General features: G+C 40.8%; 1 protein-coding gene across 9 annotated transcripts in view; it reads left to right on the top strand.

Annotated features, from left to right (window-relative positions):
- MYO1D (myosin ID) overlaps positions 1 to 22,107 on the top strand; it is a 163,621-nt gene that overhangs the window by 31,189 nt on the left and 110,325 nt on the right. For all 9 annotated transcript variants that reach the window (XR_013924599.1, XM_080370027.1, XM_080370028.1 and 6 more), the window contains exons 2-11: positions 7,997 to 8,205; positions 9,068 to 9,161; positions 9,914 to 10,079; positions 11,630 to 11,683; positions 12,608 to 12,703; positions 13,877 to 13,993; positions 15,235 to 15,438; positions 16,600 to 16,745; positions 16,829 to 16,943; positions 17,642 to 17,812. Coding sequence is in view for 8 of the 9 variants with exons in the window: in XM_080370027.1 (XP_080226153.1) it covers positions 7,997 to 8,205; positions 9,068 to 9,161; positions 9,914 to 10,079; positions 11,630 to 11,683; positions 12,608 to 12,703; positions 13,877 to 13,993; positions 15,235 to 15,438; positions 16,600 to 16,745; positions 16,829 to 16,943; positions 17,642 to 17,812 (1,372 nt within the window). In the remaining variant the exon portion in view is untranslated. The remainder of the gene's footprint in view (positions 1 to 7,996; positions 8,206 to 9,067; positions 9,162 to 9,913; positions 10,080 to 11,629; positions 11,684 to 12,607; positions 12,704 to 13,876; positions 13,994 to 15,234; positions 15,439 to 16,599; positions 16,746 to 16,828; positions 16,944 to 17,641; positions 17,813 to 22,107) is intronic.

Here is a 22,107-nt window from a genome sequence, read left to right as displayed (position 1 = left end):
ATCAGCATCTCATGGCCAGCTGACAGCAAAAGGAGTCTCTGAGCTCTACAAAGAAAACCTGTGAAATACTGTGGTTGTACCTTGGCATCTACGCTTGTGGGATAACTAGAGGTGTAGTTTAGACATCAATACGAAGTTATGTTAATGGTGCAGTGTGTACAGAAAATTGGGAAGGTGGTATAGTGTATATATATGTGTAAGAAAGAGATGGCTTAGAAAATAACGTTGAAAGTCATCAGTACAGTTGCTGATGTGGCTTCAGGTTATGTTTGTGTATACAAGGATGCTGGTGTATCAAGGGTCGTCAGCAGTGATGTGAATGGTTTTTGTCTCCTGAAATTACTGGAGAAGTCAGGAGCAAGTAACAGGGTATCAATCATGATCTTTGTTTTTCTGCATGTTTCTTGGTCTTTCTGTTGAGTTGCAGGGTTTTATAGTTCCTTCAGCATCCCTTGGGAGAAAAGTTGTTATTCAGAAATATAAGCTAGTCCTTGCCTGGGCACTTTTCAGACAAACCTACTGTTGCAGAATTCCTGCACCACTGAATCAGGGAGATGAAATCAGATGCTAACTTCTGCAAGATGCAAATCTGTCCAACCACCAGTCATTAGTCTAGTTTTTGCCTTTTGTGCTGCAATTTTGTCCACTGATATATTTGAACCTTTAACACAGAGGTATGTAATCTGACAAACAAAGCTGAATTCCCAAAAATGAAGGCCGAGATAATCATACCGTGGCAGGTTACTATTAATGTGGGTACACAGTTTGGAAAGAGAAGGTGGTGGTGGAAGGTGAAGCATCTTTTTGTAAGTACATAAATGCTGTAACACCAAAGTGGAGGGAACATAATGGATCATGAAGTCAGTTGCTGGTCAGTGCAGGAAGAGCCAGATCTAAACACATCCATAAAATAAAGTTCAGTAATACCCAGCTGGGCACAATGGTCCTGGCAGCTTCTGTTGAAATGCCCTTCCAGGGCTGCCTCCCTGACAGCGAGCTTGCAGTTTCAAGCCTGTCTTGGCCAGGGTAAGTCCATTCCCATTTTAGTTTTGTATGGGCCTGTGTAGTTTTTTGTTTAATTAGTTCCTCTGGCTACCTGGCAAGGTGATATTCATCTACCAATGTATTTGTAGAGTAATTACTTCCACCTTTTCCTCCTCCTCAGTAGTTTTGAGTCTTACGTACTTGTCAGTTCTCTTACATGACAAGCTCAAGGTTCTTCTGCACATGTGCTCCAATTCACTTCACATGTGATTGGAGCAGATGGAAGAACCTACCTGACCTTTGAGTGTTCTTTTTCTTTTTACTATCCTTTTACAGATTATGTGCTTTTATTTTACAGATTAAAAAGTTAAGAGATGATGGGTGGATAGCAGTCTGTTGCTGTCCCAGGCCTGGCTCTACTCTTTCCTGGGTAGATCTAGGATCACGGGATAATTCAGCCTCAGGAGGTCATTCAGGGCAGCCTCCTGCTCAGAGCAGAGTAATATGATTACTGCATTAGGATTTTACAGTGTTCCAGCCAGACTTTTCACATGGGAAGTGGGAGTGTGCTTTCCTGCTCTAGGCTGAGAAATCAGGAGCAAGCTTTTTCCTCTACCTGTGCTCGATAGGAACTTTCTCATGCGGGCATTGGAATAAAACCACAAAGCATTATGTTGTCCTGGAAGCTTCTCAAAGAACTTCCTTTTGTCTCATTATCTATTTCAAGTCTGCTTGTGCCTTCTTATGCTTCTAGAGACCTAAAGAGTATGCAGTGCTTCACTGCTGTAGGAGAGACAGCTCGGTCCCGTCTGACACAAATAGAAATGAAAGTTCACTGATTCCAGTGGTTTGGCATTTTTTCAGTGCAAAGTTAGGACTTTAACTTCATGTTTAAGGAGAGGGACTTTAATATTATTCCCATTTCTAGCTAGCTATGTTTCACGCGTTTAACCTTTATTCAGTGTTCATTAGAGCTAGCTTAACATCCATCTTCCATTTACCTTTCCCCTGACCTTACCTAGTGGGTTTGCAGAGCTGCATAGATGACTCGAGGGTCAGCTGTGTTGAAGCTGAATAAGCCTTGTAAAACTACAGTCGGTTTGCTTAAATGTTGGTTTGTTGAGGAAGATGTGGCACCAGACACTCATAGTTTACTATTTTCTTTTGAAAAAAAATTTACAAAGGACTCTTTTAACCTTCTTTCCAAAGCTGACTGAAAATTGCAGATGAATGAAGTATTCCTCACCCTGCCTTTTCTGCTCCCTCTGTACAGGAAAGGAGTGGTGCAGAATGCGCACTGAATGGCATTTCCTATTTTGTTAAACTGGCAACATCTGAAAACTGAATCCATGCAAGGACAACTGCAAGCAAAAATTTCATCTGTGTGTTAAATTAACTTAAATTCCAGGTTTTATGTCCCTCAGTTTGGATCAAAACATTGTAGACATGCATATTTAGAATCATGACAGACTTGGATTGTTTTCCTAGCACAGGGAGGTAATACTGACTGGACAGTTTATTTGGTTTGTTTTTCCAAGTGCAGCAAGAATATTTTAGCTATAGTTCTGCCAACGCAAATCCTGTTTATCTGAGTTCTCTTGTGATGGGGTTGATTTGCTATAATAGTTTGAGTAATTTATTGAAAGACTTGAATGTCATTCTTTCCTGCTTGACAGCTGATTTTTGTTTTGAGATTTACCTAAAATAAAGTCTTCAAGTAGCACTGAATTCCTAGTGGAGAGACCTGGTATCACATATAAAAGGCACAATCGTCTGACATACCAGTTGAAGTGTGCTTAAACAAGCTTGAGAAGAATAGTTGTTGCTTTGTGTCAATGCTATACGTTCTTGTATTTAAAAGCAGGTAAATAAGTAAGACTTCTGTCAGTGAAATCCTAAAAGTCCTTTCCTTAGTGAACACATCCTAAAGGCCCATCCTTGACTATCTACGTGCATCTCTTCATGAACACGAGTTTTAATTAAAATGTCTTCATGCATGTTTGCAATGAGAACAGAGTCAAAGCTTTCGGTAATGGATTTTTAATGTATGTATTTGGTGGTAAAAAATAAATAACCTAAATCACAGTGGGTGTTTGCAAAAGGAAAAGGAATTGTCCCTCTTCATGTGCCAAAGAGGTGTGTAGTTGCTAGATCGTTCTTCTTCCCCTGCATAAAGGAGGAAGGAAGAAAAAGCAGTATGCTCATACTAAATATTTCAGTTTGTGCTTTGGAATTACTAAGTTGGAAATGGATCATAGTTTGCAACCATTGTCTTTTATTCTTTTAACCTTCATGGTACTATGTTAGCTATTGACTATCTAGTGCAGGCTGATGTATCTGTAGCATTTCTGTACTTGAATTATTTGCTTTTGCTTTTTTTGTTAATGATTCCTTTACTTTAACCGCTGCTGTACAGTTAAACTGAAAGTCCGTCTTCAGCTGATGGCTGCGTTGTGACTTCTTGTTGTGAAGATGTTCTGTTTCTGGAGCATCAGGGAGCCCTGGGGGTCAAGAGCCTGACAGAGCACCTGCTAATGTAGGAAAGCTTGAGTGTGTCTGCATGTATGTAAAGCAGAATATGATGTCAATCTGTGATCGCTGGTGAGAAAGGAGTAGTTCCAGATGAGAGAAAGCCTTTTCCCAGGAGGAAATGATCCATAATACCGATAGCCTACACTTCAGCTCTCTGAAAGTAACAGAAAATGGGATGACTGGTGACTTAATGTGTTTTTTCCAGCAGCTGTTCTACTCCTCGGGTGTTAGACAGGTGGAGGGAAAGACTGGCAAAAACGTGTTTCTGAGGAGCTGTTTCACAGCCCAGTGAAACCCAGCCCGTGATCTCACTGCAGACTGATCCCCTGGTAGCTGGCATGGGTCATTTCAGAAAGTATGCTGAATTCTAGAGACAGCAATAAGCCTGCAGAGTGCTCCTGCTCTCTGTGATCCTAACAAACTTCTATTTATCTTTCAGTATGGAGGAGTTACCATGTAAATGATTAATTAGAAATTCCCTTTATAATTTGAATTGCAGCATTTGGAGTGCAATTGCATGGTAGGATGCCTTTGTTTAACAGTCTCCATTCTGCAGATGTTGTTTTGGAGTATGGGTTCCAAGTCTTGCCAACTAACTCTTTTCTTTATTTGTACTGAGTGCATTTGAAGTTGCATCATTTCCTCGGTAAGAACAGTTTTATTTTTGACTGGAGTGTTTGTCAGGTGGGAGAAATCTTAAATGTGAGTGCTCTCTGGTGGTGAACATTTCTGCTTCAGTTTTCTGGTTTCTGCAGTGCATTTTCCACTGGCAACTGAATGTGAACGTGGGATGGCTGGACTTACGGATATATATTTTTTTTTCAACTCCCTTTCCCTAAAAATAAAAACTACAAAACAAAGTAAGAGCCTTTTTCTTGCCTTGGCAGTCCTCTTTCCTGGACAATAATTTCTGTGCTTTCAGATGATTTATGTTCTGTGACTTACTGATTTATATTTTCCCAGTATCAATCAGTGTTTTAACAAGGTAATAAAAAATAGTATAAAAAATTCTCATGAAAGAACTGATGTTTCTCATCAATATAACATACAGGGATTAAATACCGTGACTTTCTTTTTGGTTGCTGAGCTAGTGGAAAATTCAGAAGATACTGATACAGAAATTATTCCAATAGAAACATTACAGGGAAATCTTTTCTCCTCAGAGTTGTAGCACAAGATGTGGTTTCCATGACTCATACAAACCAAGGTTTGACCATGGGGTGTCGACCCCTAGGAGTAGATACAGGGGAGCCTTTTATGTAGTGTGCTGTAGATGGTTTTTAATAACAAAAATCCAGTTCTGTGTGTTCTGTGCTGGGTACTAAAATGATTATGCTATCCTTTAGGTTGATGAGCTTTCCCTTGGTGGAGTGCAATGCCCCAGCTGATAAGCCTTTCTGGATAGCTTCAATGTCTTGCTTTGCCACCTTGCTGTGCAGAAGAATAATGATTTGACACAGCTTGGACTGCTGTCATTGGTTGTTTTCTTAAGTTTTCATGAGTTCTTTTTGGGAAAGGAAAACCACAAATCTCACACTGAAGCAATGCAGCTAGGAAAACAGCCGCTGCTGTTCTTGGCCTGCTGCTGTGCTGAGCTGTGCTATCTGATGAAAAGAGGCTTTATCAGCAAGGAGGGGTGAGGAACCACGAGCGACAGCTCCTTTTAGGACCATCGAAGCACAGCTCTGGAATTTTAACTCCGCTAATAAGAAGTAAAGAAAAATGAACAGAGGTGTAAACATGGGTGTCAGTTGTTCATAAACCCTGTTCCTGAAAGCCAATGTGGAGAGATACCCACCTATCAAGCCTGGAGATGGACCTAGTCTCCATCTGCCTTTTGCCACAGAGATTGTAGACAACTGGTCAGAGTCTAGTAAAACCTTTTAAAACTTGACTTTGAGACCAAACGTGAGGTCTGTGGCTTACACCCAGAGCTGCCAGGGGAGCGAGCAGGCAGTATGGCTGAGTGCTGTATGTGCCACGTCACAGCTGTAGGGCTCCGAAGACACCCTGCACCCCAGTCCCCCTCTGCAGCCCTGTGCCTGCAGGGCCGGTGGTGGGTTGGGCTGGTGGAGCCAAATCTCTCGGTTCTGCCTTTCGAGGCAGGCGGGGATGCTGAACTGTCAAGGGAGGAAACTTAAACTGTGCTCTGCTACTGAAAGTTTACATAATTCATTGCTTAAGGAAGAGGTCAAAGTACTGGGTACTGTGATGCTGACTTGGCACGACACTTCAGCAGAGATGTCCTTTTATTTCTTTCTCCTTGGCAGCTAAAATGCACCCCCTTAACCCCTCTGTGCTGTCCATGGACTGTCTGGCTGTGCATCTGGCAGTACAGGGGGCCTTAAAACCTCACCCTGAAACTGCTTTATCTTGATCATTCATAGTGCCTTCAGCGGTGGTTGTGTACCTGCTGTGCAATAGCTTTTGGAGAGCAGGGTGCATGTTCTCCATTGCTTGCATTTTTTGGATGGCCCATCTCCAGAAAGATGGGAAGGATTCTGCTAATTTTGATGTCCTTGTAATGGTTTCCGTTACATATGTATGTCCCAGTGTGATTCGATCTCCTTAATCGAAACAGTGTTGTGTGTGTTTGTTTTTTGTTAAGTGCTCCTCTGTATATGTAGAGTCCCTGGTGCTCCTGGGAGGGCAGAAGACAGCAGCCTGGTATCTGATCCCTCTGCACACACACGTCTTCTGCCTGTTTGGTATCTTTCAAATGCCACAATTTCCAGCTGCTTTGTGCTTCAAAGAATTAAAACTAGGGATGGGAAGTGACAAGGACTGTGTGTGTGAGGCTTCCCATGTACCCGAGTCTGTGTGATTCTGTTTTTGCTTAGTGTAGTTGCCTATGTGTTACCCATAATTTTTGTTACGATATTTACAGGCCTGCAGTTCATATTGCTGCTGCTGGCCTTATCTTGTCTAAAACGCTTTTGGTAGCTTTCAAACAGCATATGCCTCTAAAATAGAAAATACCTTTGCATTTTAAGCTTGCTAATGCTTTGGGAAATACGTATCAGGACTACCTGCAGTTAAAACAATGCAGGAACAAAAAGATTTTTTACAATTTTTGTGTCTTTTTAGTGAAGTATTTCTGGAGGAGGCTAGAATTAGAGGCAAAAATAATTTTTAGAAAGTGGAATGCTGGTTGCTGAATTCTATTTCTTCAGTTTTATTACACCTGCTAAAAACTAACACTGCCAAGATGCTGCAGAAAATTCTCAAATGAACAATAGAAAATGTCAAGCCCGTCACCACATGGGGGTGGTAATAAATTCGATAAAGTAATAGTGGAATTTGTGCAGAGTCCATCAAGCATTGGAAAGGTCCGGGTGCTCTGTAGAGGTGTTGTGGTGCCATCTAATGTTGGAAGATTTAAATACAGGATGCAGACATATTTAATAGTAGAAATGCCATCGTTTGCCTGTTAATCTCTAAATCTGCTGTCATTCTTTCCTCTCCTGAGAATCAAATGATGTGTATGAATTCTTCAGCTGTTAATCTGAAATTCATTCTGTGCTATTCTACTAAATAACTTTTGATAAAATATGAACTTATTTGGAAACATCTTTTAACTAAAACAGTTGTTTTGTTTTTTTTTTAAAGTTATTTTCTGTCTTGTTTGCAGAAAGAATACTAAGGGCCAAGTAGGGTTCAGGAAAGGTGTAGTTTAGGGTTGTTTTCACATGTTCTTAAAAACCTTTCACTTCTGGTTTAGCAGCAGCGATGATATTAAAGTGCCTTCTAGCGGAAAGGACAGAGTGGAAGCTAACTGCTAGAGCTGGAAGGCTGTAATTTCCTTCTTTGCTTGTATCTCTGTTTACTTTCCTTGCAAATGTGGTTAGACCTCTACATGAATGGCTTCAAAACTTTGACTTCTCTGGCCTGAGCTGGGTTACAGACAACTGTAGGATGTGGAAAAAGAATTTGCCTTTAAATCCCTGTTATGAAGCAGATTATATAAGCTCATTGCAAACTCATGTTTACTTATTGTCAACTGTAGAAACAGTAAATTATATTACCTTAAATCTTGCTAAATAATTTTATAGAAACATTAGTTTCTGGCAGCATGATAATGGCAACAGAAATACCTGAATATGTAGACAGCTGACTTGATTGCACCAGCAAAGTGAAAGTTTGCTATGCTCAGAAATATAGTTGGTGCTTGTATCTCAGTAACCTGATCAGCCATGCATCTGTAAGTGAAATAGCAGTAGAAATTTCCTTTGTAGGTGCTAAGATTCAAAGCTAGCCCTAGTTCTTAGCCTTTGTAATATCAGGTCTCTGTGCAATATGCTAACGTGCCATCTGGGCCACGCTGGTCAGATAATGTCCATAGTGAATGTTTTATTATAATTTTTTGGTACAACAATGGATTGAAGAGTTCACCTGATAAAATGGGCAACTTGCTTGGAAGATACATTCTGAATCACTGTTTGACTAATTCCCTTTCTCCCTTTTGTCTCCTCCTGGGTAGGTTCGAAAAAGGACGGATTTATACATTTATTGGGGAGGTGGTCGTTTCCATGAATCCTTACAAAAACTTGAACATCTATGGGCGTGACATGATTGAGCAGTACAAAGGAAGGGAATTGTATGAGAGGCCTCCTCACCTCTTCGCAATTGCTGATGCTGCTTACAAAGCAATGAAGAGGCGATCAAAAGACACCTGTATTGTAATATCAGGTAAGCTGAAAAAGCTCCTCATTATGATGAACACATGATTTTTGTGAAATTCTGGGCAGAAAAAGAGTTAATGATATGGCTAATGACAGCATTTTGTAAAAGAAAACTTAATCTTAAAACTACTTATTTGCATTTGAATCCATGTGTGGAGACCTTTAAAATTATTTCTTATCTAATTCAAGAGCTGGTGTCGGTCATTAGCTTAATCTGTGCATGCAGGGTGATAACTTGAACATGAGGCCTCTGCTTGCTCTGCCTGTGTGAATGGAGATCAGCGAGAACAGGGTTCCTGTCTCTCTTTAGAGAACTGCTGATTTTTATCCCCTAGATGACTGACTGCCCAATGTTTTGTTCTCTGTTTCGATGGTTGGACTGATTGCTTGTCGTGGCTCTAACAGTGGGAGCAGGGCTTGTACCATGAACGGTCGCTATCTGGATCCTGGCACTTCGTTTCCTTGATGTTCCTGTGCTTTAGCAGCTCTGAAAAGCAAGAGACCCGAGATGGTGTGCTGAACAGTAGCCTCTTGTATTGCAGTTCCCGGCACTGCTGCTAGCCAAGCCTCTGCGTGCCAGTCTTTCTCCTCTAACAATATTCCTTTTGATCCTCTGTGTGCCAGGCCTTTTACCGACCTGTGCAATTTTACATCATAACTGATTCTAAGTCAGCATAGCAGCAACAACCAGGCAGGGTTATGGCTGTATTTAGAAAATGTTCAAAGTGCATGCAAACAAGATTGCTTTAAAGAAAACCCCCAATAACAAAAAACCCAGACACCGTTGGGGTAGAATTGGGATATACTGTTCAGTGACGTGCTTTGCTTTTTTTTGATCTGTTGTGTCACCTTTGTATTTATGCCCTCAGGTGAAAGCGGGGCTGGGAAAACTGAGGCCAGTAAATACATTATGCAGTATATAGCAGCCATTACCAACCCCAGTCAGAGGGCTGAGGTGGAAAGGTAAGGACTTGGCAGAAAAATAAGTGAAATTGTTTTGTTTCTGGATCTTCAGTGGACTGTGTAGCACTGTGTTATTAGATGATCTCTTGTACTAATAACATGCTGATTTTTACAACATTTACCAAACTTCTTCAGATACTACTTTTACTTTGAGAATTTTGCAATATTGATTGCTAAAAATCATGTAGAGAAGTTTATTTTGGAAGTTTGAACTTTCAAAATAAAACTCTGTAACTAGAAATAGTGTTTCCTGTGGCAAACTGCCTGAAATATGTGTACGTTAGAAAAGCATGTGGAGTGCAAGAAGCATATTCCATGACCTTTCAGGGTTGCATGCTCCTGAATTGCAAAAATGTGCTTGTCAGTCCTAGAGTAAAAGTTTTAAAGCAAAGAGTGTGGCTTTCTGCTGAAACAGACTTAATACCTGCCCTTTTGAAAATATCTTGCAAAAGAATTCAAGAAATTGTTTTGAAAACTTACATATGTAAAGGAACTGAATTTTTGATGCTATTTTCAGCAGGGAGATCTGATTCTTTTGTTTGCATTTTCTCAGCTCTAAGGAACATTGCCGAAAACTCCCAGCTGATTTCCCATGGGAGTGCTAATGTCATACACATCTGCCCAAATATGTCATCATAGAACATCTCTGCTGCTACTGAATTCTTATTGAGAAATGCCTACGAAAAAAAGTGATATTGAGTATACAAATCTGGACTTTACCCTGTTCTGTTTTCCATTTCTCTGTACTACAGAGTGAAGAACATACTGCTGAAATCCAATTGTGTGTTAGAGGCCTTTGGCAATGCCAAAACAAACCGCAATGACAATTCCAGCAGGTTTGGAAAATATATGGATATCAACTTTGATTTTAAAGGAGACCCAATAGGTGGGCATATCAATAATTACTTACTAGAAAAGGTAAGCCACCCTCACTTTTAGAGGCTTTTGTGTAGTTACTTTTGCAATATGTGCTTTGCTATTAGGAAGTTTTCCTTTCAAATGCGGTCTGTCAACAGGTGACATATGAAGGCATAGAATCTCACTAAATATAGGCCTTAATTTTCCTTCAAGAGTTCAAGTAACTGAAATGCTGCTGAAGCACTGGCAGTGCCCTGTTACTTGAACACCACTACTTTCAGAGCTCACTACATAAGGACCTAGCGTTACTGAAAAGCTTATTTGCATATAGGTGTATGTACTTTGTATCCGGAATAAAAGCTGAGATTAATTTAATGTCTGCAAAACGCCTTCTTTATAAGTTCCCCCATTGAGATCTCACTGGTGAATAAAAGGAGAAGATATCCAGGTCTGTAAGTAGCAACAGTATGCTTGAGAAGTGTTATTCTGGAATAATGCCACAACCTTGTGTGATCTTTTAGTAACACTGTTTTTATATATTCCAAGTGATCCTAAGCATATTTTCATGTCATTATCTGGTGGCTGAAAACATTGGAATATGTAAAACTGTAGAGAAACTGGTCATGATCTATTAACAGTTCTAGAAATGTGAGACACACATGTCTGGCTTTAATTTGTATGTTTGACCACATCTGCTAACATCCTTTTTTGTTTGTGCGTTGTTTTTTTTTTTTTTTTTTTACTTTTCCCTTCATTTCCCTGGAGTTTATTTTCAGAGTAAACACTTTATTTTAAAAAACAAAACAGCAAAACCAAACGTTTAACATGTGATACTTCCATGAAAAAAGAGGATGGGGCTGCAGCTGCAGTAACTTAAATACTGATCATTTATTTAATATTCTTGACTTTTACCAAGTTAAATTTATTTCAGTTTTGAAAGTGGTTGAGGTTCTGGTCCAAACACAAGCAGTTAACAGAAAGTGACTTTGCACTGCAGCAGGATACATGCCTCATCACTCTCCATAGTTCCAACTTGGAGAATAAAATAAGGATACGTTGCTTGTTGGCTGCATTTAACTTTTTTTTTTTTTGCTACTGATTTTGAATGAGTGCTCTGAAGATGGAGCTGTTGCCTGCCCCCTAAAACAATGCCCTTGTGTTAGAACAGAGTATTCACTTGTACAGTGGCTGTGTACCTTTTGTAGGCCTGTCCTGGGGTTGTAGAAGTGGTTACTGGGCCCTCACTGTGGCCCATGGAGCATTTATTTGTAGTCAGAATCCTGTTTTTCAGTTCCAGGGATTAAATGACTCTTAAACTAAAATGGAGTTTTGACTCTTCCATGAAAGCAATTCTGTAGTTGCCACATGGATTTCCTGGTTGGAAGTAGGAATCGCACCTGTTAAGCAAGCTGGTCTTTTTTATTATAGACTTCAAACTCCATGGTCATGCCTGGCTAATAATGTTCCTAACAGGCTTATTGTAAGATAAGATTAATTTGGAGGTGTCCTAGCAGTGGTGAACCCACGCATTAGTGTCTAAGGGGAAGTGCTGGGGAAGCAGGCCATCCACATCCAGAAATGCCTATCTTTGTGTTTTGTTTCCCACCCAGTCTCGTGTGATTGTGCAACAGCCGGGAGAACGAAGCTTTCATTCTTTTTACCAGGTTAGTATGAGTTCGCTGGAGCAAATGACTTTTCCCAGGTTTCCCAGACGTGATAGGCAAAAGGTTTCACCCTCTCATGTGTTTTGGAAAGGGTTCCCTTGTTGTTGCATCTTGGGTGATCTTAGGTTCTTTAGTTCTTTGGAGAGGCCTAGTCTGGGGAAGGAGCATGAGAAGATTTATTTTTTTTCTATTCTGCAGTCCCATATTAACACATTTGTAAACTTAAAAGGAGGCTAACTAAACAAATATGGTGGAATATTGGACTTTGACTCTCTGGTTTATTTGTAATAAGTCGAATCCCTCAATTTTCTCTTGAGGCCTTTAGTCCATATGGAAGTAATTTTATGACAGTGAGTTCACTTTTTTCCTTGTAGGGGGGTGGTGGTTCTTTTTAATGTCTTCCATATTGCATGGTGGTTCCCCTGTGTGTCCCTTGGGGAAAATGGTTGGCCTATTAGTTTAACCTTTATTCTCAGTTTTGCAGTGAGGGAAACATTATTTGTTTATTTTTCCCCACTTATTCAGTACTCTGTGATAGCATGTTAGCACCTTTCTCATGAATGTGTCACTTCCATATTGGAAAGTCTTTGTGTTTAGCAGAGAAGGTAAATGTGCTTGCCAGGGCACATCTGTGGCATGTCGCAGATGTAAATGTCTGGTCTGTGAAGAGGTTCAGGCTTGTTTGCTAAACAATTGTGTCACTCCAAAGGACAGTCACTTAAGCAACCACTTTCTGGTGGTCAGAGCCCTCCAACAATGTATTTTGCATATGTTGTGCTTGGGACTCCAGATACTGTAGCTGATTCTTCTGTAGCAGTACGTTAATGTTTTTTGATGTTGTTTGTCAAGTGGATGAATAAGAAACAGAAAACGGAAGGATTTTACTTTTTTCATTCACCGTTTCTTAAAATACTCTCTGTACAGCTCCTCCAGGGGGGGTCTGACCAGATGTTACACTCTCTGCATCTTCAGAAGGATGCATCTGCATACAACTATATCTGTCCTGGAGCACAGATAAAGGTGAGCGTGTTGTTAGTGAGTTAAACGTAATGTCTTAAAATTATAAATGCTTCTTGAAATACTCTTAAGTATTGCTGAGCTAGCAGAAGCTGAGACCAATGTTTACAGGATGCATATGGGAAGGTGACACCAATTTACTATTTTTAATATAGTGTTATATACATATATAATACATATGTTTTTATATATATAAATATACAATATATAAAAATATGTTTTTAATATAGAGTTTCTGGCCCTAGAAGACAAAGTGTGTGTGGACTTGTGCATACTACAGTTGTGTCTGCTTATAAAAAGCAATAAAATGTAGTCAGAGACACATCACCTTTGTTAGTAAAGGCAGATACTGGACCCATTACCAGTGACAGACTTTTCATGCTTCGTAATGGGTAACTTAAGCTGCTTTCTGGATCAAAAAGCCATAAAGGCTAATTCTTTTACAGTAGGTCTATTTCAGTTACTGAAGCATTCATCATGTCTGACTTGCCATCAAGGGGGCATCTGAGCAGGAAAGAAGAGAAAATAAATTAATAAAGTTTTTAGGACAACAAGATCCTAAACACTTTAAATATGTCTGGAGTTTTCCCTAGTGTTGCCCCTCTGAGGCAGGGTCCAGATAAAATGCTCCCTGATTTCCTGCTTGCTTTCTTGAGATGCTCTTTGGCAAACAAACCCACAGACTTTCTCAGATGCCTTTATCAGCCTCTCTAGAAATTTGTGGTGAAAACAAACCCAGATGATAGGGAGAGGAGGGAGGCATAGGCACATCTTGAGAAAGATGATGACCAGAAATTTACTGCTGGTGCTCTGCAGCTTCTGCTCGGAGGGTCTGACTGCACTACTTGTAACTCTTGTTCTGATTTTTTTTTTTTTTTTTTAGTGCATTGCTGCTACTTTCACATTAAATACCATGGGAAAGTATTGAACTATTTAGTCGTGCTGTGATGGACTTCTGTGTGTCATTGCTGCTAGTATACGTGTGTGTCCAGTGTGGGGTTCAGTGTACAAGCATATGGCATGGCATTAGAATAAGCTGAGAAATCTCACAACAGTGTCTTGCATCTGAAAAATAGCAGAGAACAAATCTATTTCTCATGGGATTGCAAAAGCTTTGCTTTCTCATAGCTGACTTCCATTAAGCACCTCATGTCCCAGACATCTCTTTCCCCTCAGTGTTCCATCAGTGACGGTGCAGAGTTCAAAGTGGTAGCTGATGCCATGAAAGTGATTGGCTTCAAGCAAGAGGAGATTCAGACTGTCTACAAAATTGTGGCAGCCATTCTTCACTTGGTAAGCTCTCTTCTCTGCCTGCAGGTATGAGTAGGCTGTTGCTCTTCAGCAAGGGTCAAGCAGTATATTTGTACTTCCAGCAGCTCTAGCTTTCTTGCTGCAGAAGTAGCTGGAAGATGTGCTGGCTGGAAATGTGTACAGTTTACAACTTCCAGTGGTGAGTGAAACTCCTCAATGAAATAGGACACTGCAATAATGGTAGAGGATCACATTCGTTCCTGCGTATTCCAGATCCCAAAACAGATGTGCCACTAAGCACTGGGAGCTGCTAAATGTTCTGAAAAGGAATTGTTTGGGTTTGGCAATGGAGCTCTCTCCATGCTATCCTTCTGTCTCCTTTTGCCCTCACAGTCACCATCACCACTGTGGTTTTGCTGGAGGGATGGTACTTCGTGGTGGAGGCTTGAGCACAGCCAGATACAGCAGACCTCTTAATTCTCTGTATTCTGTTGTGAAGGAAATCCCTCCTGCACCAGTATTCCCCTGGGACCACAGAGCCTCTTCCCTTGCGCAGTGTCCCTGTAGCTCTGGTCTCTGGTTTCCTTGAGGAGAGAGGCACCGCAAGTGGGCAGGAGGAGGAGGGTGGCAAAGAAAACTGCTGCTTTTTCCCAAGTCTTTCTCCTCCGGTCTGGTGCTGGGGAAGGAATGGAGGCAGAGCAGGGTCAGGCCATGCAGGCAGGGTTGTGACCACCCACTCCTGCAGTGGTGTTGCTACGTAATCCTGATGCTGCAGGTATTCGGTAAGAAATCTGTTAGGGTAGTGTGCTGTCAGTCCAGTCTTATTAGCCGTGCTGACTTGTCAGCTTCCCCAGAATATTTCCATTACCTTCATGGGCAATAGCATACAGTAAGAATTGCTGTAAGGATAGTGTTTCCATGGCGAGCTGCAGTGAGGATGAAATGCTACATCCAGCATTTGTGTACTTGATGTAATTTCCCATCACTAGACTCTGAATCTTGAGACAGTGTTTGATTAAACCTCTGGAAGTGTTTGATGTAATCTTTTTTTCCAAAAGCAGAGCTGAACACTGAGTAGCAATGCTTTACTTTGGGTCAGGCTTTGCTGCTGCCACTGGTGTTGGGGCTTTGTGGGTACATGGGAATGCAAGGCCCACCGTTCTAATGTGTTAGGAGATATACTGACTTGAATAGCAGGTGGAATGTGGGTGAACTTGAGAGTGTACTGATTCATATTAATAAATGACAGACTGAGAAATCTAGTTTCTCATTACTTATTTCAGGGGAACTTGAAGTTTTCTGTAGATGGTGATACGCCTGTAATAGAAAATGGCAAGGTCGTGTCAATCATCGCAGACTTGCTGTCAACAAAATCTGACATGGTGGAGAAGGCTCTTTTGTTTCGAACTGTAGCTACAGGTCGGGATGTCATTGATAAACAACATACTGAACAAGAAGCCACCTATGGCAGAGATGCCTTTGCAAAAGTGAGTTTAAATTTTCTTTGCATCCAATTTTGTATGGGACAGTAATGCAGACGCATTTCTTTTGCTTATGCCTGTCGGTTGAGTTGTACTTAGTGCAGCAGAGAATGCAATGCCTGTGGAAGGCATTCGATATTGAATTGCTTTCAGAATTGCACATTTTTCAGTGCTCAGGTCCTAGTGGGATTCCTGGGTGGACCAATGAGAATAGTGCTTGCTGAGACACAGGAAGCCTCGACTTCATGCAGATTTATTTCTGACTGTATGCACCCCTGTGTTCTGTATGGAGATTGCAGAGCAGCACCATCCCTGCCCTTCCCTGGTTATGACACAGCATGCACAACAACCAGCATTGCTTGAGGCACACAAAAGAGGGGAGGGAGCTGCAAGCCTGGCTTGCTGGCATCTGCAGAAGGAATACATTGTACAGGGCTGAATGTTTTGCAAGATCTGATTCTTGACTTCATTTAGCAGTTAAATTCAAAGAGTAGAGTGGAACTGTAACACCTAGAACTTGGGCTGAAACCCAAAGTGCTATCTTCTTTTTTTTTTTTCTTAAGGATGGATACTGATGACAGGAGGAATGACAATTGTCTTTCCTTAGCTAAGAAATCAATTGATAAGGGAAGAACGGATGAAGTTATGAAGATCCTTGATTATTAACTTGACGCTTTTTTCCTAAGATTGTATGTTTGCACAGCTTCACAGTACATTTTGAACACGTAGACTTTGAAGATACTTGTGCCTACAGAACATTTTCTTTTTGAAAGTTGAACAGGAATATTTTACTGCCATTGTGTTTGGTTGTTAGGTTTCTATAACTGACCTCTCACTTGCTCTTCAATATTGTTAGATAATTCTTAGGAATGGAAGTTAGTAGGCAGCTGAAAAGCAGACTGGAATCAAATGAGGGGAACCGCTGTACCTAGTGACCTCACCAGGATTTAGACTTTGTGTAAATGACTTTTTGAAGAAAGAAAAAAATATTTTCATAGAATATTTTCTTCATGTCAGTAGCTGTTCGCTTTCAGCAGAATGTTATCTGTAGCTTTTGTGTAGTTAGGGCAGCATCTTGAATTAAGCTTTGTAACACCACATGTTGCATTTACCAGAAAGAACTGAGACAGATGCAGGCAAAATTCCTTGGTATTTGTTTCCTGGCAGGCTATATACGAGCGCCTTTTTTGTTGGATTGTAACGCACATCAATGATGTGATTGAAGTGAAGAACTATGACACTACAATACACGGGAAAAACACAGTCATTGGCGTCCTGGATATCTATGGCTTTGAAATATTTGACAATAACAGGTGAGCCATGTTGTTAAAGCACAATGCTGTGCTTTCTGCTTTTCCCAGAAAGCTCATCATCTTTTTTTCTTATGTTTTTACAGTTTTGAGCAGTTTTGCATCAATTACTGCAATGAAAAACTACAGCAGCTCTTCATTCAGCTGGTTCTAAAGCAGGAGCAGGAAGAATACCAGCGAGAGGGAATTCCCTGGAAGCATGTGAGTTATTTGGCAGGGGAGGGAGAGGTCGGTTTGGGGTCACTGTACCAGCATAAGTCCCAGATCTAAAGTTGCACCACATGTAAATGCCTGTTGGAGTTGATAGGACATATGTGTCTGTGCCAGCTGTACTGTCACACTTGCTGTCTGGAAATCAGGCTGTGGAAGAAGCTAACCAATTATCTCACAACATGTCTTTATTTGCAGTGGTGTGGGAAAATAAGTGACTCCAGATCTGAGTTAAAACATATTGTGGCATCTCTGTGATGCCACACACATCACACAGTGTGTTTCTGTTCTGAGTGCTCATGTATTTTGTCTAGTTGTAGATATTAAAGTGTAAAAATCTTTGAGTTCTCCTGTTCAAATTCCTTTCAGAATGCCAAGGATAAGATGCACAGTTTTCACTGTGGTGACTGTGCACAACTGAATTGTAAAAGACGTTTTAAAGTGCTTTCTGTAGCAGCTGATTTTTAGCAGAGGTCATGAGATTTATGTGAGGTGTTTGAAAAATCACCTTCTCTGCTGTTTAGTGGTAGAGAAGTAGCCTGCTTAATTTTGAATTAGTGATCTGCATATTGAAAATTGATTGCTTCTCCTGTGAACAGTGGGTGCCATTCAGTGGCCAACACTGCTGTGCTCCTTTTTCACTGGCCAAAGTCACAAATATACCTGTTCTTTTTTTTTTTTTTTTACAGATTGATTACTTTAACAATCAGGTCATTGTTGACCTGGTAGAGCAGCAGCACAAAGGGATCATTGCCATTCTGGATGATGCCTGCATGAATGTGGGAAAAGTTACAGATGAGATGTTCCTTGAGGTTCTTAATAACAAGCTAGGGAAGCATGCTCATTTCTCCAGCAGAAAGGTAAGTATGTACTCCTCTGAACCCTCAAAACTTGTTTCCTTTCTTGTGTGATACCTTTCATATTTTTTTAGGTGTAGTGGAATGAATAAAAAGACTTGGAAGGTGGCTGGGGTTGGAATCTTTACCATCAAATGTGAAATGAAATGCCTGAGAGCAGCAGCAGCTCCCAACTACAGAGCAGGCTTCCTGCTCTGGGTTTAGGTCGTGCCTTGGGCGGCCCTGTATCCGGCAGAGGGAGCTGAAGTAGTCCAATGCGCGAGCAGTTTTATTCCAGGCATAAAAGAAGCATGAGCTCCTGCCTTGACCGTATCATGATGTCATCTATAACCAATCAATGTGCAGTTTCAACCCACGTGACATTCTTCCCAGGCTGCTCTAATGCATAGTGACAGTGAAATTATTCACACTTCTGCATTATTACAGCACTGTGATTTATTTTTTTCCATCATTATTGGCTACAAAACGTGCTCGTCTCATTGTACCTATGATCATCCAGGCCCCTCGACTTGCTTTGGTTTTGGTACAATGTACGAATTAAAAGGCTTTATTTATTCCTCACTTGCAGCATATTGAAAAAACAGTCACTAGCCTGATTAATGTGAGAACCTTTTACACTGAGTAATCAGATAAAGGCCTTTAATTTATTGACATCTCTCTACTCAGAAACGTTGTTTGAAATATATCGTTTGGAAAGCTGCTTCCCCCCTTCTCCCTCCCACCCTGCTACAATATTTTATGTAGGTCAGAAATACAAAATTAGCATGGTTGTGTAAGATATGTGCTAAAGGCTGCCTTCAGGGAGGCTGAAGATGATAGATCTGGATGTGGCTTGTTTGGGTAGAGGCTAGGACAAAAGGAAAATAACCACTTTTTCCTCCCAGAAGTGGATTTCCTTAAGTGCCCCTTAGCTGCAGCACACCTGACATCTCATCTGCCATCCTCACTAAGGAGCAATGGGGGGAGTCTTGCTTTCTGTGTTAACCTAGGTTTTACGTGCATAAGCAGTAGATGAGCTAGACATAGCATGTTCTGAGTAAACTTACCCAAACCCAAGTATTTTCATGAAGCCTAGTCTGAGTTTCTATGTTTTGATGCAAATTGCTTCCTTTAGTAGTACTAATGACTGTGCATAGTGATGTGTAGGGGGATGGAGTCTTCAGTCCTCTGCAGTGGGGTGGTGGGGGAAGTGGTCCAGTTTCTGGAGCTGTCTAGCAATGGGTGTAAGCTGGTAGAGAAAGGAGTTCCGTTTCTGTTCTGGCCTTCCCGCATCTGCTAAGGTGAAATGGTTCTATCATGGAGAGAGCAGGTAGTCCTTTGGTACAGTGAGGGAAGAGGACTGAATTTCATAAAGTATATGGGAAGCTATGAAATGAAAATTAAAAAAAAAAAAAATAGATTGTCCTTACCTTCAGGAGTCCCTTTACAGCATAGGAAACATTAAAAGAAAATATTGCCAGTTGCAGCATTCCTCAGTAGGGGGTGGCATTGTCAGAAAAGCATTTGCACAGACTGAGGGAAACAAGGAATACTGCTATATAAATAATGTTTATGGAGGGTATGATGTATCTTTCTGGCTTGCTAATTTCTAGTTGAAATCAATATAGCCTTGAAAAAAATGATCCATAAAACTCTCAGCGTCATAATTATTTTTCCCCCTCTTGCATCTTCGCAGATGTCCTTTACCAGTATCAAGATACTTAATCAGTTCCATCTAGAACTGCTGTAGGAAACCTGAGCTTTCTAAGCCAGCCTTCTCTAGCTTGAATTAAAACAAGGGACCTGATTTCATTTCACAATTTGCTTTTGTAGACTGCAGTTGTTCTGTGCACACACTATAAAGTTCAGCGTATATCAAAGCTGTTCCTAAAGAGTTAAAGTGTGTGTGCTGACATGTTATGGGAATGCTCCCATCTTTCAGACTGAGCTAATGCTTCACTGCTCCCTGGTAGAGCGTGTTGCACACTGTCTCCATGTGGATAAGCTCTGAGGGGCTGCTGTGCCCTAAATAGTAGTGTCCTAATTTGTGTATTGCATGTCTGATCTGCTGCTGTCTGCTTGGTTGTCCTGGTGAAAGCCAAATAAACCACAAAAAATACGGGTAAACACTTCCATTATAGGTATTTGTCACAAAATTTTATGTTTCTAGAGCATGGGTTGTCTTCCAAATTGTCTGATGCTCACCTAGATATGTAGACATGCTAACTGTGCTGATAGTATGTCTCAACATCGCAGGTTCATTTTCTCAATCTCTTCAAGTTCTGATTTTTTCAATTGATCTTATACTTTCAAAGGGCCAAGTGCAGTGATAGACAGTCTGTGAATTCCTAAATCTTCGAACTTGAAAGTGTCAATTTCAACAAACTGATTGTGATGGGAAGAATGTCAGAAGGTCCATTCTAGTCCATCTGGTGTAGTATCTTCCAAGAAACTAGGCAATAGTGAATGTCTACGTGGGAGAAGAGTGCAGGACAAACATGTAACGATAACTTGATATGCTCCCAGTCGCTGATGATGTGCAGTTCAGGAACCCCCTCAATCAAGTCCTTAATAGTTTTTTTTCTTTCCTTTTTTTTTTCCTTCTTCTTTTTTTAAGTGGCAAAGAATTCCACAGCTTAGATATTCACATGAAGGGTTCCCTCCTTCCTGTTTCCGCCCCTCCTCCCTTTTCCTTTTTAGATTATATCTGTTGCCTCCTAGTTCTTGAACAGTGAAACACAGTTCATGGTGTCTTCCAGTACATCACCTCCATGTCATTTGCCATCGTCTCCTGGCATTTCTTCGTTAACCTGATGAGGTTTAGTTCATTTGGCCTGTCCTACCATAGCGGTCAGTCAGTATTGTTAATCATTTTTGCCCTTCTTAAAGCCTCTTCCAGTTCTCCTGTGTCCTTCTTGAGATGGAGGGTAGTTAAGGTACTTGTTGGATTGGGAATGGACAGTATGGGGCCCATCATTTACGATGAACTTTGGCTTTTCTCTGTGTATATCATATGTTGACTTTCATTTCCTCTTTTTTGCTGTTGCTTTAGCCTCTTGTGTCTTCCTGCAGTTCTTTTACTTCCCTGAATAATTGGGTAACATCAACAAACTTGCTGACCTTCCTACTACTCTCAGATGATAGTTCATTTAAGACGATGTTTATAGTGTAGACCTCAGAACAAAAGTTCCCTGCAGGACTCCTGTTCCCATCTTTCCAACAGTGAGGACCCTTTCTCCTATCTTTCCTAGCAGCTTAAATTCTTGGAGTAGTTAGCAAGAGACCTTGTAGAAAGGCTCAGAAACCCAAGCAGACTATGAACTGTATTGATACACTTACTGTTTGGTTTGGGTGTTTTTAACTAATTTCAACTGATTTGCCCAGTAGACACAAAGCTCGGAGAGAAACACTCCTTAAAAAAAAATAAACACCAAACCAACAACCTAAGATCATGTTAAGCCACCTTCCAGTCTCCCCAGTACTGGATGAGTTTTAGGCGAGAAGCTTGTGCAGCCAACCATGTCGCAGTTGTGGTAGCAACAGTTCCTTCATTCCTTTATGGTTTTCCCTGTTGTATACCTCTTGGGCTGACACCTTGGTTTGAGATGAATGTTTTCGGTGGTTAAAAACAGGCATTACATCCTCTATAGCCCCTTGCTGGTGAACACAGCTGCAAAAAGAAAAATTATTTGTTTTCCTGATATGGCCTCATTTCTTTGTTTTCCCTGTGTTCCTGCTGCACCTTGGTCATCTATCAGCTCTGCAGACCCTGGTGTGCTTCCTGCTCTTGCTAAGCTGGACGACTTACACCTTTGTAACCTTCTGTATACCTTGTTATTCAGGTTTTTTGGTTTCCTCCTTGTAATTTATTTTTTTAAAATATATTTTATTTTATTTTACATCTGTCCGTTTGGGCTAATCTATTTTCTACTCTTGTACACAGGGGAAGTTTTTTGGACGGTATCTTTCTGCTTCTAATAATCTCTCCTGCCCTGCAGTTTAACTATGCTATTTCCTCTTTTGTTTTCCCAGGACTTCTGGTGGATAGTGGTTATTTGCTCATAGCCCTTGGTGTTCTTAAATGATGCCCATGCTTCCTGCAAAGACTTAATTCATCTAACTGCCCCTTCTGGCTTTAAAAAAATCCTCATTTTGATCTTGTTGTCCTTTTTTAATTAAGCGGAAACTGATGGATTTTTTGGCTTTTGTTCCTCCTGAAGGGATGAGTGTATTATGGCTACTGCTACTGAATGGCTGCCATGTGGGCATTTGACATCTTTGTAGTGAAGGAATGTAATGGGACGTCTGAGCTGAGAGCA

This window comes from Falco punctatus, assembly GCF_963210335.1.
Source record: "Falco punctatus genome assembly, chromosome: 19".
Classification (NCBI taxonomy): domain Eukaryota; kingdom Metazoa; phylum Chordata; class Aves; order Falconiformes; family Falconidae; genus Falco; species Falco punctatus.
The sequence above is the reverse complement of the archived record's forward strand: the minus strand, read 5'-3'. Positions and strand labels throughout refer to the sequence as shown.